Source organism: Capra hircus, chromosome 1 (assembly GCF_001704415.2).
Source record: "Capra hircus breed San Clemente chromosome 1, ASM170441v1, whole genome shotgun sequence".
Classification (NCBI taxonomy): Eukaryota; Metazoa; Chordata; class Mammalia; order Artiodactyla; family Bovidae; genus Capra; species Capra hircus.
In genome coordinates this window covers 58,383,848-58,400,786 of record NC_030808.1, presented here as the reverse complement: position 1 = coordinate 58,400,786, position 16,939 = coordinate 58,383,848, and the positions used below count along the sequence as shown (strand labels likewise).

The 16,939-nt window shown below is 45.2% G+C and overlaps 2 protein-coding genes across 7 annotated transcripts in view; both read right to left on the bottom strand.

Annotated features, from left to right (window-relative positions):
• On the bottom strand, positions 999–13,511 carry ZDHHC23 (zinc finger DHHC-type containing 23). Of its 2 annotated transcripts, none has more exons than XM_018039495.1 (5): positions 13,242–13,511; positions 12,466–12,641; positions 6,175–6,885; positions 4,446–4,604; positions 999–2,343 (listed from the first exon to the last, which is right to left on the bottom strand). In XM_018039495.1, exons 2-5 carry the CDS (start codon positions 12,606–12,608, stop codon positions 2,076–2,078), a joined length of 1,281 nt encoding a protein of 426 aa, XP_017894984.1. In that variant the 5' UTR covers positions 12,609–12,641; positions 13,242–13,511; the 3' UTR covers positions 999–2,075. The 2 variants fall into 2 exon arrangements, with proteins under 2 accessions (XP_017894984.1, XP_017894919.1); XM_018039430.1 differs by having other exon boundaries at positions 4,446–4,613; positions 13,242–13,510.
• GRAMD1C (GRAM domain containing 1C) overlaps positions 14,197–16,939 on the bottom strand; it is a 98,137-nt gene continuing 95,394 nt past the window's right edge. For all 5 annotated transcript variants that reach the window (XM_018039330.1, XM_013962641.2, XM_013962638.2 and 2 more), the window contains one exon: positions 14,197–15,856. In XM_018039330.1, coding sequence (XP_017894819.1) covers positions 15,773–15,856 — 84 coding nt within the window. In that variant the 3' untranslated portion in view covers positions 14,197–15,772. The remainder of the gene's footprint in view (positions 15,857–16,939) is intronic.

The window sequence follows — 16,939 nt, the reverse complement described above, 5'->3', positions numbered from 1 at the left end:
CACATCTTCAGCACATTGTATTTTCACTGTTGCTAAAGATTTGGCCAGAGGCCAAGATTACGCACTATCCTAACATTTCTGTAAATTTTATTATTATCAATTGCTAAACAATCTGAGTTAGCTATGAATCTGGCATTCGAGAGACTATAATCAGAGATTTCTGGCCACATGTGCTGTCCTTGACATTATTACTCTCTCTTATCTCCAACCCATACATAAAGGAATTAGTTATATCAGCTCCAATGAATTCCAAATGAATGCCTGATTCTGGGCCAGGGATAGGGCATTACCATACAAACCACAGACTGCTAACATCCCCAGACTTGCTCTTTGGCTCATCATCAATGTAATATGGAGTCTACCATTCATTAAACAGTCCATCTCTGGGGAGAGCAATGACAAGCTTGTATAAAAATGTGGTCTGTGTCTTGAGGAGAGCCTTGATTAATGGCAGGACTAGGGGTGGTGCCAGCTGCAAAGGGCAGAGATGTACAAGTAGCAATGTTTCTTCTCAACCTTTATAAACCTCCTGCTACAGCAGCACACACAGAAAGACTGAAAAAGCTGGCAATATTTTTCCTATGTTAAGCTGTAAGCCAAGGCAAATTTAAGGACTCATGAATTCTTTGAGGTTCTACAAAGAAGTACAGGTACAAAACCAAGTATTTCAAGAGGGTATTTTCCCCATGTGAAATCAATTGCCTCGTCTTAATTCTATGGCAGAATGGGCCCATGCCAAATGGTTAATCCTTTATACATTTTCCATTTTGAGATATGATTAAAGAAACAATTTAGGAAGAACTAGGGAAGAACAGTAGTCTATTACTTAGTGGAAACCACATATACCCTGTTTCTTCTCTCCCAGGGAGACACTTCTATCTTGGGCAAGGTGAATGAGAAGAAGGTGCAAGTTAAGTGGGAAGACATCAATCAGCCGCTTAAGAGAGAGCTCATGCCAGAACAATGTGAACGCCAAAAGACTGGTTTTTGCAACTTAGTGCTGTTACTGACAGTATCTGTATTACTTACGTGAACAAAAACATCAAGCCCTTGATATAACCAGCCACCCTACCCAGAAAGAGTGAACTGTTTCCCATAGGAGTGTCTGTTCTTGTCCAGTTATTGTCACAAGTGTACAAGCACCTGACCAGGCAAAACATGGGAAGAAGAAAACATTGATGCCTCCTGGAGTTACTGGGAGTAAATCCAAGCAGAATAAATACATAAGAAGTAAGGTAAATATAAGAACTCACCACCTAAACTCATGGCCACTGTACATTATACTAGTAATAATTATGCTTAAAATCATCAACTATCCTTTCAATATCAGATGACAGCATAAATCCATCTGGTCATCTGTTTGAGTAGTTAACATCTAATACTTCAGAAAGAGAAATTTCCCTAACTGTACAACATGTTATTTGAGGATCTGTTTTTCACTCTGAAATGCTGAAAATGGATTACTCCAATAATACTAGCTTCAATATTCCGACCTACAAATATTTTTTCCAGTCTTAGGATTCTCCTAATAATGCTTCATACCTCCTTGCTGCTTTAGTTGTTTTTCCATGTTTTCTACAAACCTCATCCCTCACGGGACCCCTGCCCCTCAACAACCGCTCTGTGAGGTAGCCAGGGCAGGCATCAGTACCCACTTGACAGGTGAACCTGAGACTCGGCAAAGGGACTTGACTGAGGGTCGCATGGCTATACAGAATTGAAAGAGGGACTAGAAACTCTCCTGATCCAAGGCTCTTTCTCCCATAGTAATGGGTGGGAACTGCTTCTATCCATTTGTGCATTAGCAATCCACAACTTATGGTGACTTAGTTAGTTAGTAAGGTGAATGGAAAGGAATGGCTCTACTTTTACCTCTTAGATATAAAAATCTCTTTTAAGTTATGAAATCAGAAAAATTCGTTTCTTCCCAGTCCAGCGCCTAAACCTGAGCATGGCCCTATAATGCCTTTAGGAAACAAGGGATAAACATGAGCATCCTGCGTGTACCGAAGTGTCCGACGCAAGGGAGCAGAGGGAGGAGCCACCCCCCACCCCGGAGCCGTACAGAAGGCACTTCAGACGATGTCCTCGGCAGGGTGGTGGAAGGGGTGCGTGCCCAGGGTGGAGAACTGGTGCCAGTTCCGCAGGAAGCCCCGATTGTACTGGCCTGTGTCCACAATGAGCCCGCAGAGCAGCCGGCGCCCCGTCTTCTGTCGCAGGGCCTGCTGCACCTCCCTCTCGGTCACGTTGTAGCTGATGTTTATCAGCTGGATTAGGAAGATGTAGGCCATGCTCCCCGTGATGATGACAGAGTACCACACACAGGTGAAGCACAGAGCCGAGCTGGGAACGGGAAAAGGCAGGTCAGGGCAGCCGACGCTTCACGTTGAGAAAGCCGTCCCCGTGGTAACATTTTACACACACAGTACTTACTCCTAAGGACTCTGGCACCTTCCCTGATTACCCCATCTTTCCCATCCTCAGAATGCCAATAACCTGCTTCATTTATGACTATTAAGATGTCCTATTTTATCATTACTGGTGCCCCCTTTCCTAGGGTGTGAAACGGGAACAGCAAGGACTGTTTTGTTTGTTTTGCAGCCCCCATACAACCAACACAATACCTGACACAACACCATTCAAAATCTGTCTGCTGAATGAATAATTCCTAAATTGTTTTCAGTGCAGAAGAAAATAAAGGCACTGTGAGATTGCTGAAAATGTCCCTCAAGGAACTGTGGGTGGGAACCCAGGAGCAATGCTAAGGTTATTCATCTCCGTCCTCTTAGGTTGCTGAGCACAAGTGAGAGGAAAGCTCCCCGCATAGGCAGCCCTTTCCTGGTCAGCTCTGCAGGAGCATCAGGAGCACAACCACGTTTCAAACCCCACTGCCTCAAACCAAACAAAACCCCATGGGGCAAGAAAGCCCCTTCCAGCTCATCTGATGTCTGCTAATTGGTTATTTTCGGTCAACATTTGCAAATGAGTTAGCTGGAAACTGGTTCAGAATCTTCACTGTTAAGCTGAAAGGGACCTCGGGGATGATTAAAGCACTACGAAGATGAGGACAACTAAGACCCAGGGAGGAGACATGAATCGTTGGTCCACAGCACTGAGAACATAGTAGCTGGACTATGTTCCTCATTTCATTTATGAGGCCCACAGAAGGTCTAGAAAACTCATGCATAACATACTCAGTACTCATTACTAACATACTCAAAACTCATTACTAACATAAAAGGACCCTCAAGGTCCTTTTGGAGAAGGCAATGATGCCCTACTCCAGTACTCTTGCCTGGAAAAAGCCATGGACGGAGGAGACTGGTGGGCTGCAGTCCATGGGGTCGCTAAGAGTCGGACTCGACTGAGCGACTTCACTTTCACTTTTCACTTTCATGCTTTGGAGAAGGAAATGGCAACCCACTCCAGTGTTCTTGCCTGGAGAATCCCAGGGATGGGGGAGCCTGGCGGGCTGCCACCTGTGGGGTTGCACAGAGTTGGACACGACTGAAGCGACTTAGCAGCAGCAGCAGCAAGGTCCTTTGCTTTCTTCTCACTCTCTGTTTTCAAGACATCCTGCTTTGTCTGCTCAGGCGCTTGTCTGTACCAGTCCATGGACAGCTCTGCTCCTTGCTATTATAGACCTAGACATTCATGGGCATTAGAATAGATGGGCCCTCCTCAGGTTGAGAGTGTCCTTTCTTCTTTATGTTGAGAGTCTTCACAGGCTGTGAAATTCTTTAGTAACTACTATTCTCAGTGGCTCGTGATACATGTCCTAAAGCAGAGTTTTGCGTGAGGAGGGGTGTGAGGGGGCTAGGCCAAAGCTAAAGAAATTCCAGCTTCTGTTAAAACACGGCAATCCTCACACTATATAAATGGGCCCCAACCTAAAAACGCTGAAGGAAATTTTGACCTAGATACTACAGTGATCATGAGTGGTGATATTAAAAAAAAAAAAAAAGTAGAACAGAAAAAAAAAAATAAATCAATGGAGGTTAAATAGAAAAGAAAGGTTACAGAGATTGTAAGTATTTCAGAAAAGGGTCAGAAGCAATAAATTAAGACTGGGCTTCAGAGCACCAGAAAACAGCAGTGAAGTGAAACGTCCCCTGATACTCATCCCCAGAGACTGAGAGTTATTGCAGTTTCACTGTCGCTGCCTTTGGCATGCCAGTGGTCTCTTGAAGTCCCTGAGTAAGCCTGGTCTTACCTGGAGAGCACTAGTTCCTCACTTTTTAAGGTCAGCATCCTTCTGACATCACCCGAGAAAAATGCACATATTCACTGCACAGCTGTGTACGAGCAATTCTGGGGCTACCCAGCATCCCTAGAACCTGTCCCGTGTTTTGGGTGAGAACCCCTCACCCAGCCACAGATCACAGCCCCTTATGTTGACTGCAAATCCACTCCCTCTCCCGGGGCCCCCTGTATGGGGATCTCACCTGTAATTTGCATAAACTCCAGGGCAATAGAAGAGAGCTGTGAAGACACTTCTGTCTGTACAGATGGTGTCCAAGGTCAGCGTTATCCCATATACCGAGGTGAGCAGGAAGACCAAAAGGGCAAGTATAAATGCTTGATGGTTTGATTCTCCGACACAGCTATTTATCCTCAAAACAGCACAAGGGGGAAGAAAGCAAACATATCTTTAAAAGTTCTCTATGTAACTCAATAAACAAGAAAGCATTTAATACAGGGATAGTATGCCTTTCAGTTATTAAAAAAATATATGTTCTCTTGTTTTCCACTTTTAGGGAATTAAAATTTTGTCTGCTGAGAGATATACTCTTACATTCTCTAATCTTTGTAAAGTGAAATCATCTCATTAGTTTAAGGACAAGAGTACGTGAAAAGTAAAACATAGCTAAGAAATCTTTCTAGATATTAGTAAGTGAGGTCTGTCACCCAGTGTTAAGAGTTAACACTGTCATCACTGCATAAGGATAAGATGGCATCAGAGTTATAAAAACTTAAAAATGCTAAATCAGAAGTATTACACAGTGTGGGAAAAAAATCCCTATTAAATACACATATTAATAAAAGACCCCAGGAGGTTAGAAACGCAGTGTGGGGCTGGAGAACAGCTCAATAGTATGCAGACTACTTGTCACCTACAGAGTTCCGTGTCATGGCCTTTTGCAGGGCACGTTGATAGGCACATCAGGATAATCCAGTGGGGAGAGATCTCATAAGCGAGGCTGTCAGGCCCTCTGCAAACCAGCGCTTGCAAATGGACCACCACCACCCCGCACGCACATACGCAGGCATGCATGAGAATAAATGATGAAGACAGAGAAGAGGAAAACCTAAAAATGAAAATACCTGTTTACTCCTAAAGCCCCAGAAAAACAGCTGTCCCTGTTCACAAGCCTTGAACTTAAGTCCGCTTCTGTGCTGTCCGGGCGGTCAGCACCCTTTTCCACATCCCCTTCTAAGGGGGAGAGTGGAACATGATCAGAATGCTAGGCGTAAAAAGAGTAATTCACTGACTGTGACTGCCTCAAGAGTGAGAAAGTTGCGAACAAGCTACTTAGAACATTCATATCTGAACGAATCACTCCTCTTTTAAGATTTAGTCGGTGAAGCTGCAACATTTTCTTTAAAAGTCACACTTCACATCTTACGGGCCTCAGGTGTCCTCATTTGTCACTGGGCAGCAGAGAAGTGACCCCAAAAAGCCCACTTCTGCACAAATAATCAAATAGGGAATTATCTGGCAGAGCCTTAAGTCAAGAATGTAGACCAGAAATCACTGGTACATCTAAATGATGGACGAATACACAGTCAGAGAAGAAGCCACCTAGAGGTCCAGGAACATGTTCCTAAGCTGTGAGGGAGACACACCTATACTACTTCTAATACATTCTTTTTTTTAATGTCATTCAACTGTAGATACCTCTCTCTTACAAAGGAGAAAATGAGGGGCAGCTAAGAAGAGAAAGCCCAAAAAAAAAAAAAAAACCACCTTCAGGAAATGACTGAAAAGAACTAAATTTGTGAAGCTTGAAAAACTGATGACTAAGTGGCAACATCATATACAGCCCACAAATATCTACAAGGTGTAAAGCTGGGAAGGGGAGAGATGAGGATGGAAACAAAGGGAAAGCACATCCGGCGAGTCTCATGAGAGCTTATGTAGGCTCCGCGAGCCTCCAGATCTTTCCAACATACCAGACACAGTGGTGATCCATCCTCCTCACACAGATGCCGCAGATCCGGCAGTGCCACGCCCGGGCTGGCCGCACCAGCTGGCACTTGGCGCACCAGTCCTCCTTCCCTTTGGCCGGGCTTCCAGCCGATGTCCTCGGGGAGTCCTTAGTCTCGTCCTTGGGTGCGCGGTTGTTGAGACCGCCCGACAGATCTGCGCCGGGGAACCCCTTGGGCTTCTCAGGCCCTTTTCTGTTCAGGCATTCGACCTGGCTGCCACTTAGAGCCCTGTCATTGGGTGCTGGGTTTCTGAGGTAGCCTGGATTCTTCTTGGCTCTGTACAAGGCGAAGAGGATGAGCAATAACCCGCAGGAAAGAAGAGCCAGCCGAGTGGGCCCCACACGCCCCTTGGGGACCACTTCCTGCAGGAACACGTAGTACATGTAGCCCAGAGAGAACAGTCCGAGGCTCAGGAAAAACAGAGTCTGCTCTTTCCTCCTGTGAGTGAGGTAGTAGTACCACAGAGCCAGCACGGGGAGGGAGGTCAAAACCACCGCCCCAAGCAGAAAATGCCAGGAAGCCACGCGGAGAAAGACAGGCAGCAGGAACAGTGGGGGAAGGATGCTAATGTTAACTTTCTTGGCTCCCCTAAGCCAAGGAATCCGGAGGCGGTCTGAGATTGTGTCCATGATCTTTTCACAGGTCTCAGGCTGCACGGACTTACACGTGATCCATCTATTCAGAAAGAGCACAGAGAAGGCCCATGGTACATGTTTGTTGAATTAAAAACCACCCCACACTGCAGGCCAGACAGCAATGTAAATGCTAAAAGATGCCAAAGGCCAAGGATTTGACTTCTTTACTATTAAACAAGAGCCTTACAGATTCATGTATAATTTTTTAATTCAAATGAGAAAATGTTTAGATATTTAACAGAACTATTTCTACATGGAACAAAAACACGGGAATACACACATATTCCACCTAAGCACTGTTCAGACTTGGGTAGGTGTCGAGACATAAAAATCTCAAAAAACCCATTCACAATCTAATTGTGAAGACAACACGGGAATTCAAGAAATATTATTAGATAAGTGACAAAATAATAAAATCGCCCAATGAACTATACAGGCCAAACACTGTAAGGTATGCTCAGAAGAGAAGACACATTTCTGGGTGGAGTCATCACAGGGGTCTTTTGTGGGAAAAGGGAATCTGTGCTGGGACTTGATGCTGGCTAGTATTCATCTGGGTGGGGAGGAAGGCAAGGAGGCGTTCCGAGGAGAGACCCGCTGCTGCCGCTGCAAAGTCGTTCAATCATGTCCGACTCTTTGCGACCCCATGGACTGCAGCCTACCAGGCCCCTCCGCCCATGGGATTTTCCAGGCAAGAGTACTGGAGTGGAGTGCCATTGCCTTCTCCTGGAGAGACCTGAGTGCAGCACAAAACCCACCCTGGCCCTGGGGAGTAAACCCGTTCAGGAGGGCAGGGGATGGCATCAGGAAGAGTAGAGATCACACTCAGTTCAGTTCAGTCCCTCAGTCGTGTCCGACTCTTGGCGACCCCATGGGCTGCAGTACACCAGGCCATCACCAACTCCCAGAGCTTGCTCAGACTCATGTCCATCAAGTCGGTGACTGCCATCCAACCATCTCATCCTCCATCATCCTTCTCCTCCTGCTCTCTATCTTTCCCAGCATCAGGGTCTCTTCCAGTACTTCACATCAGGTGGCCAAAGTATTGAAGTTTCAGCTTCAGCATCAGTCCCTCCAATGAATATTTAGGACTGATCTCCTTTAGGATGGACTGGTTGGATCTCCTTGCAGTCCAAGGGACTCTCAAGAGTCTTCTCCAACACCACAGTTCAAATGCATCAGTTGTTTGGCACTCAGCTTTCTTTATAGTCCAGCTCTCACATCCATATATGACTATTGGAGAAAAAATGCTTTGACTAGACAGACCTTTGTCGGCAAAGTAATGTCTCTGCTTTTTAATATGCTGTCTAGGTTGGTCATAGGTTTTCTTCCTAGGAGCAAGCGTCTTAATTTCATGGCTGCAGTCACCATCTGCAGTGATTTTGAAGCCCCCCAAAATAAAGTCTCTCATTGCTTCATCGTTTCCCCATCTATTTGCCATGAAGTAATCATGAATTGATCATGACTGAATGCCATGATCTTAGTTTTCTGAATGTTGAGCTTTAAGCCAACTTTTTCACTCTCCTCTTTCACTTTCATCAAAAGGCTCTTTAGTTCTTCTTCACTTTCTGCCATAAGGGTGGTGTCATCTGCATATCTGAGGTTATTGATATTTCTCCCAGTAATCTTGATTCCAGCTTGTGCTTCATCCAGCCCAGCATTTCACATGATGTACTCTGCATATGAATTAAATAAACACAGTGACAATATACAGGCTTGACATACTCCTTTCCCAATTTGGAACCAGTCTGTTGTTCCATGTCCAGTTCTAACTGTTGCTTCTCGACCTGCATACAGATTTCTCAGGAGGCAGGTCAGGTGGTCTGATATTCCCATCTCTTTAAGAATTTTCCAGTCTGTAATGATCCACACAGTCAAAGGCATGGTCAATACAGCAGAAGTAGATGTTTTTCTGGAACTCTCTTGCTTTTTCTATGATCCAGTGGATGTTGGCAATTTGATCTCTGGTTCCTCTGCCTTTTCTAAAACCAGCTTGAACATCTGGAAGTTCACGGTTCATGTACTGTTGAAACGTGGCTTGAAGAATTTTGAGCATTACTTTGCTAGCCTGTGAGATGAGTGCAATTGTGCAGTAGTTTGAGCATTCTTCACCACTACCTTTCTTTGGGATTGGAATGAAAACTGACCTTTTCCAGTCCTGTGGCCACTGCTGAGTTTTCCAAATTTGCTGGCATATTGAGTGCAGCACTTTCACAGAATCATCTTTTAGGATTTGAAATGGTTCAACTGGAATTCCATCACCTCCACTAGCTTTGTTCCTAGTAATGCTTCCTAAGGCCCACTTGGGTTCACATTCCAGGATGTCTGGCTCTAGGTGAGTGATTATACCATTGTGATTATCTGGGTCATGAAGACCTTTTTTATATAGTTCTTCTGTGTATTCTTGCCACCTCTTCTTAATATCTTCTGCTTCTGTCAGGTCCATACCATTTCTGTCCTTCATTGTGCCCAACTTTGCATGAAATGTTCCCTTGGTATCTCTAACTTTCTTGAAGAGATCTCCTTATGCAAAATTCAGACTTAAACTGAAGAAAGTAGGGAAAACCTCTAGACCATCCAGGTATGACCTAAATCAAATCCCTTACAATTATACAGTGGAAGTGACAAATAGATTCAAGGGATTAGATCTGATAGACAGAGTACCTGAAGAACTATGTGTGGAGGTTCGTGACAAGAGGCGGTGATCAAGAAAAAGAAATGCAAAAAGGCAAAATGGTTGTCTTACGAATAGCTGAGAAAAGAGATCACACTAGTATGACTCAAATGACGGAGGCTGGTGGACAGGTGGTACTGTTGACTTTTTTGCATACTTAGGCTATTATGGAAAGGAACAGTTGAAGGAAGGATAACATCAATTTTAGAAATTTAGAATTTTAAAGAATAGGGCTAGACCTGGAAATGAATGGGAACTAATCATATGGGAGGCATACCGTTCAGTTCAGTTCAGTCACTCAGTTGTGTCCGACTCTTTGCGACTCCATGAATCGCAGCACGCCAGGCCTCCCTGTCCATCACCAACTCCCGGAGTTCACTCAGACTCACATTCATCGAGTCAGTGATGCCACCCAGCCATCTCATCCTTGGTCGTCCCCTTCTCCTCCTGCCCCCAATCCTTCCCAGCATCAGAGTCTTTGCCAATGAGTCAACTCTTCGCATGAGGTGGCCAAAGTACTGGAGCTTCAGCTTTAGCATCATTCCTTCCAAAGAAATCCCAGGGTTGATCTCCTTCAGAATGGACTGGTTGGATCTCCTTGCAGTTCAAGGGACTCTCAAGAGTCTTCTCCAACACCACAGTTCAAATGCATCAATTCTTCGGCACTCAGCCTTCTTCACAATCCAACTCTCACATCCACACATGACTACTGGAAAAACCATAGCCTTGACTAGACGGACCTTAGTCGGCAAAGTAGTGTCTCTGCTTTTGAATATGCCATCTAGGTTGGTCATAACTTTTCTTCCAAGGAGTATGCCATCTAGGTTGGTCATAACTTTTCTTCCAAGGAGTAAGCGTCTTTTAATTTCATGGCTGCAGTCACCATCTGCAGTGATTTTAGAGCCCCCCAAAATAAAGTCTGACACTGTTTCTACTGTTTCCCCATCTATTTCCCATGAAGTGATGGGACCAGATGCCATGATCTTCGTTTTCTGAATGTTAAGCTTTAAGCCAACTTTTTCACTCTCCTCTTTCACTTTCATCAAGAGGCTCTTTAGTTCCTCTTCACTTTCTGCCATAAGGGTGGTGTCATCTGCATATCTGAGGTTATTGATATTTCTCCCAGCAATCTTGATTCCAGCTTGTGTTTCTTCTAGTCCAGCATTTCTCATGATGTGCTCTGCATATAAGTTAAATAAGCAGGGTGACAATATACAGCCTTGATGTACTCCTTTTCCTATTTGGAACTAGTCTGTTGTTCCACGTCCAGTTCTAACTGTTGTTTCCTGACCTGCATACAGATTTCTCAAGAGGCAGGTCAGGTGGTCTGGTATTCCGATCTCTTTCAGAATTTTCCACATTTTATTGTGATCCACACAATCAAAGGCTTTGGCATAGTCAATAAAGCAGAAATAGATGTTTTTCTGGAACTCTCTTGCTTTTTCCATGATCCAGTGGATGTTGGCAATTTGATCTCTGGTTCCTCTGCCTTTTCTAAAACCGAGGCATACAGAGCAGCAGGTTTATGGAAATGCTGGGAAGTCATCTCCAGAGAAGAGTATGGAGAGACGAGAACTCAGGGGCAGCTCAGGTCTCAAGGGATGGGAGGCAGGAAGAGTTAGAAGGCTAATGGAAAAGCAGTGGTTTTGAGTGATGCAGGTTATGGAAAAGGCATCATTTCTCCATTCATTAGTCCAAAGTGCTCCATATTCTCAGGATGGATTTTACCTAAGTCTGAAGAACCTATACTTAAAGGCACCTGTAAGAGATTATATAGGGCCTTTTAGGTGGCTCAGTGCTAAAGAATCCACCTGCAATGCAGGAGACGTGGGTTTGACCCCTAGATCAGAAAGATCCCCTGGAGAAGGAAATGACAACCTACTCCAGTATTCTTGCCTGGGAAATAGACATATTGCCTATTGCTTATTCTTGCCTCCCATAGACAGAGGAGCCTGGGGGACTACAGTCCATGGGGTTGCAAAAGAGCTGGACACAACTTAGCACTAAACAATAAGAAGACATTATACACACTGTCAAGGAAGAATTACAAAGGGGTTATGGAATACTAGACTACAGTAGTCCTCAGGAATGCTTCTCATGGCAAGATTAACGCACCAAGATGTAAGTCAGCAATTTACCATTTCAATGACTTTTTTTAAAAAAAACGGAAGTAATTACCAATGGGAAAAGCAAGTCTCCACCATCCTTATCCTTCCCACACTATGCTTTCCATATGCTAACAATTTTTAAAAATACAATTACTTAGAAAATGGATAAAGACCAGGTTACTACTATTTGGTACAAAATTTTTTCAGTGATGTTAGAAACTGGCTCTTTGGATAGCTAATTTTCATCACTTGGGATAATGGTGAAAATAAAAGCCAAATGTAACAGCATCAATCAGGACAGGGCTGCTGCTCATGCTGAAAACAACCTGTCCAGGGTAGGATCATGCCTCTGGCTGGATCACCTTCCCAGAAAGAAGGGTGAGACTGATTTTTCAACCCTCAAGGCCCTTTGTGGCCAAGTGCAAGCCAGTCCCAAGGTGTCAGTCTCTGAATACTGAGACCACCGAGAATGAGGGAACTTCCTGGTACTAATGTGTTCATTTTAAACTTACAGATTGTACTGGCCTGCATTTTATTTTTTTATACAGTTTAACTTGTCTACTATTCCATTATCTGCCTGTTCTCTCCATCATCTTCTCCCTTTAAATGAGAAATAATGATTCCTAATAAACTGGGCTGAACAGACAGTTGTGCACTGCTGAGTAATAATTCATCTTTATCAAGCCTTCACACTTGACACAGAAGACAACTTTCAGTTGGAGATAGGTAGAAACAGAATGAAGAGCAAATTCTAGTGTTCTGCATGGCTAAGCTCCAAGTATACATGGTAGTTCTCAAAAGGGCCGGTGGGGTCAGTATCAAGAAACACAGTGCTTACCTATCACACCCTTCGTCCAGATCTTGGCAATCACACAAACAAGCAGCCACGTGGTTCTTTTCCCCATTTCGATCTATGTACTCGCAACAGCACAGGGGCTCCAATTCAGGTTCCTCCGCTTTGGTTTTCTTCACTGGCTTCATAGTGCCCTTCTGGGTCGTGATTTCCACCTGTCACTACGAGGCACACGAAACCCTCAGAAAGAAAAGTGGAACTAATACAACTCACATCTCATAAACACATCCACGTCTATCTCTGATTAACCACCAACGCCTGAGAATTAAAAAATGAGAAAGAGGAGGAGGTGGTCCCCTTTTCATCCGGATTTTCTGGCTGTCCTTGGCCAGACGCAGAGCTCTCGGGCTCTCGCTGCTTCCGAGCTGCCTTCAACACCAGGTACCCCATCCAGGACGGCGCCGTCTGGGCACCAGCGGTTCCCATGACGACAGCCGACTACGCGGCCCGGGACAGCCTGGGCGCGGGTGGCTGCGCTCACCTGCGGGTGCGGGCTGGGGAGAACCGAGCCGTCCCCGCCCGAAGCCTGGGTGCGGATGGAAACACCCTCAGGGCTGCGGGCGGAAACAAAGCGTCTACCCGCTGGGGCCGACGACCTGGCTCGGTAGAGGAGCTCGGGCGACGCTCGGGGTCGCCGTCCAGCCCCGCTTCTCCTCAGCAAGCTGGGCGCGCCTCTGCCGCCCCCGTCAATCGCAAGAACGTGGGCGGACCGAGAACGCCACGCCGCCCAGCCCGAAGAATGACCTTGGGAGGGAAGTTACCTGCGCTCCGGAGCCGAGGTGCGGCTACAGCCAAAGAGGCCGGGGCGGAGAGGAGCAGGGTTGGCTTCTCCCGGGGCGCGGACGCGGCTCCGGGATCTCTGATCCGCGGGGTTACGGCCGCGATGACTGGAGTCTCGGGGACCCCGGCTCCGCTCTCCGCTGCCGCCCACCTGTGACCACAGCCGGCCGCCGCCCGGGCGGTGCTCCCGCCTCCCCGCGGCGTCCCCGCCGCCCCCGGGCGGGCGGGGTTCAGCGCCGCAGGTCCGTGAGCTTCCGGGTGCCCCGCGCCGGCGCCGGGGATCCCCGCCCGCCCGCACGTGCGGAGGCCCCCCCTGCCCTAGCGAAGCCCCTCCCCGGCCCGCGGCCCGGGCGCCCGAGGGCGCGGAGGAGCCGAGCTCCGGCTCCCGGAGCCGGTCCAGGCGGTTGGGCCCCCGGCTGGCCCCGCACCTCCGCCCCACCCCGCCCCAGAGGCGGCCGCCCCGACCCCGCCCGTGCCTGCGGGCGGTGCGTGGGCGGGGCAGCCTCGGGAGCCTCGGGTCGGGGAAGACGCGGAGGCGGAAATACGGGAAACCCCGGAGCCCGGAGGGTTTCCGAAGTACTGGAGAGCCGTGGGTCGGCCAGTCTCACTGAGACACAGCAACAGGCGTTGGTGGAGCTCTCCACCGCGAATTGTTACCGACGTACCGCCCCCAAATTCGCTAACCTTCTCTTAAAGGCCCATCCCTGTCCTTGATCTGTTAATTATCCAACTTGTTCATTTTCATGATTTCCGGCAAGCAGTCTGCATTAGACCAGCAGGCTGCATATTAGAAATAAAAACTGCCCTAGGATGAGAGTCCTCTTTGGGTTTTAATTTGGCACAAAAAATTTTTAAAGCGTGTCGGCCCATGTATGTTTTCACTGAAACAGGGTTTCTAGTTTGAGGACAGTTTTACAGAAAAAGAAGAAAAACAACTTAGACATTTTGGATTTTATTGATCCTCAGTTTACATAGGCTCAAATACAGTTAATTGAATTCTGCATACATATTTAGTCATAATTTATAAAGCAACTTTGGTAACTTTCTTTTGAGGTATTTTATGAAGTACAAGTTTTGAGGAAACATCACAAAAATATTCAGCTTCTCACTGACCATTTTCGTGAACTTAACAGAACAAGTTTTAGAGTGACAATCCAGTCATTCTTGCTCACAGTCAGACACCTCATAAATCCTTATCAAAAAACCTCCAGGTAGGTACACTGGTAGGTAGGTTAGTTGGGATTCACCCAGAGAAACCTGGTTCTCCTCTAATCCAGTCAATACTTTTCTTTCTCTGTGGGCATCGCAAAAATGACTTTAGCAATCCCATGTGGCTTGGATGACTCTGGGCAAAAAAACATTTAAAGGCAACTGTTATTCAAACAGTAAGAATATATACAAATTATTCTGCAATGTCCCTCTCTTGTTCCAGAGACATAACTTGTATTAAGACACATATGCCTAACAACTTTTGAAAGAGCCAAAGCTCGCGTCTGATTTACAGCTTGTCAGTGCACTTGTATTGGGAGATACTGCCCCCCAAAGTCTTCATTAAAGAGTTAAAGTTTGTGTCTGGCTTACCACTGACTGACTATAGCCACACGTGAATGAGTAAATAAAGCCACAGGAGGCTACTGAAAAGTAATCCACAAATTATTTTCAACCAGATGGCTCAAATCCATCATAAAAGTTTGCTAAGCTGAAGCCAAGCTTAGTTCAAGTATGCATTTGCTCTGACACTAAAACGTCCAGGTTTTAACATAATCTTTTTAAAACTCAGAGCACAGGTCTTCATTTTGAGGGTTGGTATCCTACATGTTTCCTTTTCTGAAGTGGACTCTTCTGCCATTTGCTGTATGAAGAGGCAAGCTAATTGCACCTCTGACAGAGCCACCTGAAGAAACACCTATTTCCTTCATACATGACATGGCTGAAGAATCTTCCAGATAATCATCAACATGCAGATTCAAAAGGTTCAAGTACTGAATTTCCTTGCTAAATAGATGAAGACACTGTAATATTTACAGTACACAAAGCTATGTTATAATATATGCCTGAAAACTGATCCTTCAAAGATAATAATGATTTAGTGGTTTCGTCCGTTGTCTTCATCTTCTTTAATGTTTACCTGTGAAAACAGCCTAATGGACGCATACTAATTCTGTGCTAACAGATAAACTTAGAGCATCAAGCTTCAAACCTCACTGTGAAAATGAGGCCATGCCACTCAGCTCTTTTTGTATCACAGAACTTCAAATCCACAAAATATTTCACGCTTCACTGGAGAAATTCACAGCTTAGAATTATGTATAAGAAATGAAAGGATGGATTCTTAAGGCCGTCAGAGGCTAATTCTTCAATAAATGTTATTAAAAAGAATGTTCATATTAGAAGTGTGAATAATGAGAAAATATTGAAATGTTCCTATGACCATTCAAATCCTTCATCTTCTGGTTTTCTTCAAGATGTTGTCTTTTGGTTCCACATAGCTCTACAATTTTGGTCCTTAAGATCACTCGCTTTGGATAGTCATGCCAGTCTTGTTCTTACTTAGAAGATCAAAGGTTCTCTGAAGCATAATGAGTGAGCTCTTCAACTGCAGAGAAAAATTTTCAAAATCACATTGTTTAAATTTTTCTGATTATTTGTATGCCAAAAGATTGCATTTCATAAGATTGTCTATACTGATGCCCAAATAAAAGACTGATTATCAAATGCCTTATTCCTTAGGTTATCTGTCAGTGTGAAAGGGCTCTTCCAGTTTGCTGCAGCACTGCACTTCTTCCTACAACATACTGCTGCGTACTCTACCTACCAATAAGCCCATCCATCAGAAGAGCCAAAGTGAAGAGCTTGTTTTCTGAAATGGTTTCTGAAGCCGCAGTGGTCTCCCCACCATCCCCTGAACAACTCGAGTTCCACTCCAGGCCTTTGCTTGCTACTATGCTCATGTTCATCTATGTAAAACTGAGCCATCCCCACTGTTTCCCCTAATCATCCTGCCTCTAAACTCCTAAATTATTACTACTTACTTTGACGCTTAATTTTGTACTTTTTTAAGTAGTCTTTATCATACACATGGACATCTGATATCTCTAATAAAATTCTAGACAACTTGAGAGCAAGAATTATGTCTTATTCTTTTTTGTAGTCATTTTTTAATTCATTCTTTCAACAAATATTTTTTGTTCACCTGTTACATGCTGGGCACTGTGCTTAGTCCTGGGTATACAATGGTGAACCAAATAGGCACTGTTCCTGCCTTCATGGAACTCACAGACTAGTGAGGGACTCAGAACCAAAACAAATAATCACGTCCATAAATATATACTTACACACCATATGATACAAAGTTTTTCACTTGAACAACTGGAAGATGATAGTATCATTTTTGAAATTATTTCAACTAGAGGAGAACTGAGTTTGGCTCAGGATGAAAATTGGATTCTGTTTTAGACAAGATCAGTTTGGGGCACGTGTTGGCATCTAGGTAAAGACACCAAGGCAGCAAGTGGCTGTATGACTCTGGACTTGGAGAAGAGGTCAAGATGAGACACATGCTTTGGGAGCCATTGGCGTGTGTGGTATTTTAAGTTAGGGGAGTAGCTGAGATAACCTAAAGGGCAGTAAAGGAAAAGGGAACGGACTCTAACGCAGAAGCCTGCAGCACTGGGCCAGG

Coding starts and splice junctions, on each gene's coding strand:
- ZDHHC23 (XM_018039430.1), bottom strand. CDS start 12,608: ATGAAGCCAGTGAAGAAAACCAAAGCGGAGGAACCTGAATTGGAGCCC. Junction 4,614..6,174: donor ATGGATCACCACTGTGTCTG/GTATGTTGGAAA, acceptor TGCTGTTTTGAG/GATAAATAGCTGTGTCGGAG. Junction 2,344..4,445: donor GGAGTTTATGCAAATTACAG/GTGAGATCCCCA, acceptor TCCCGTTCCCAG/CTCGGCTCTGTGCTTCACCT.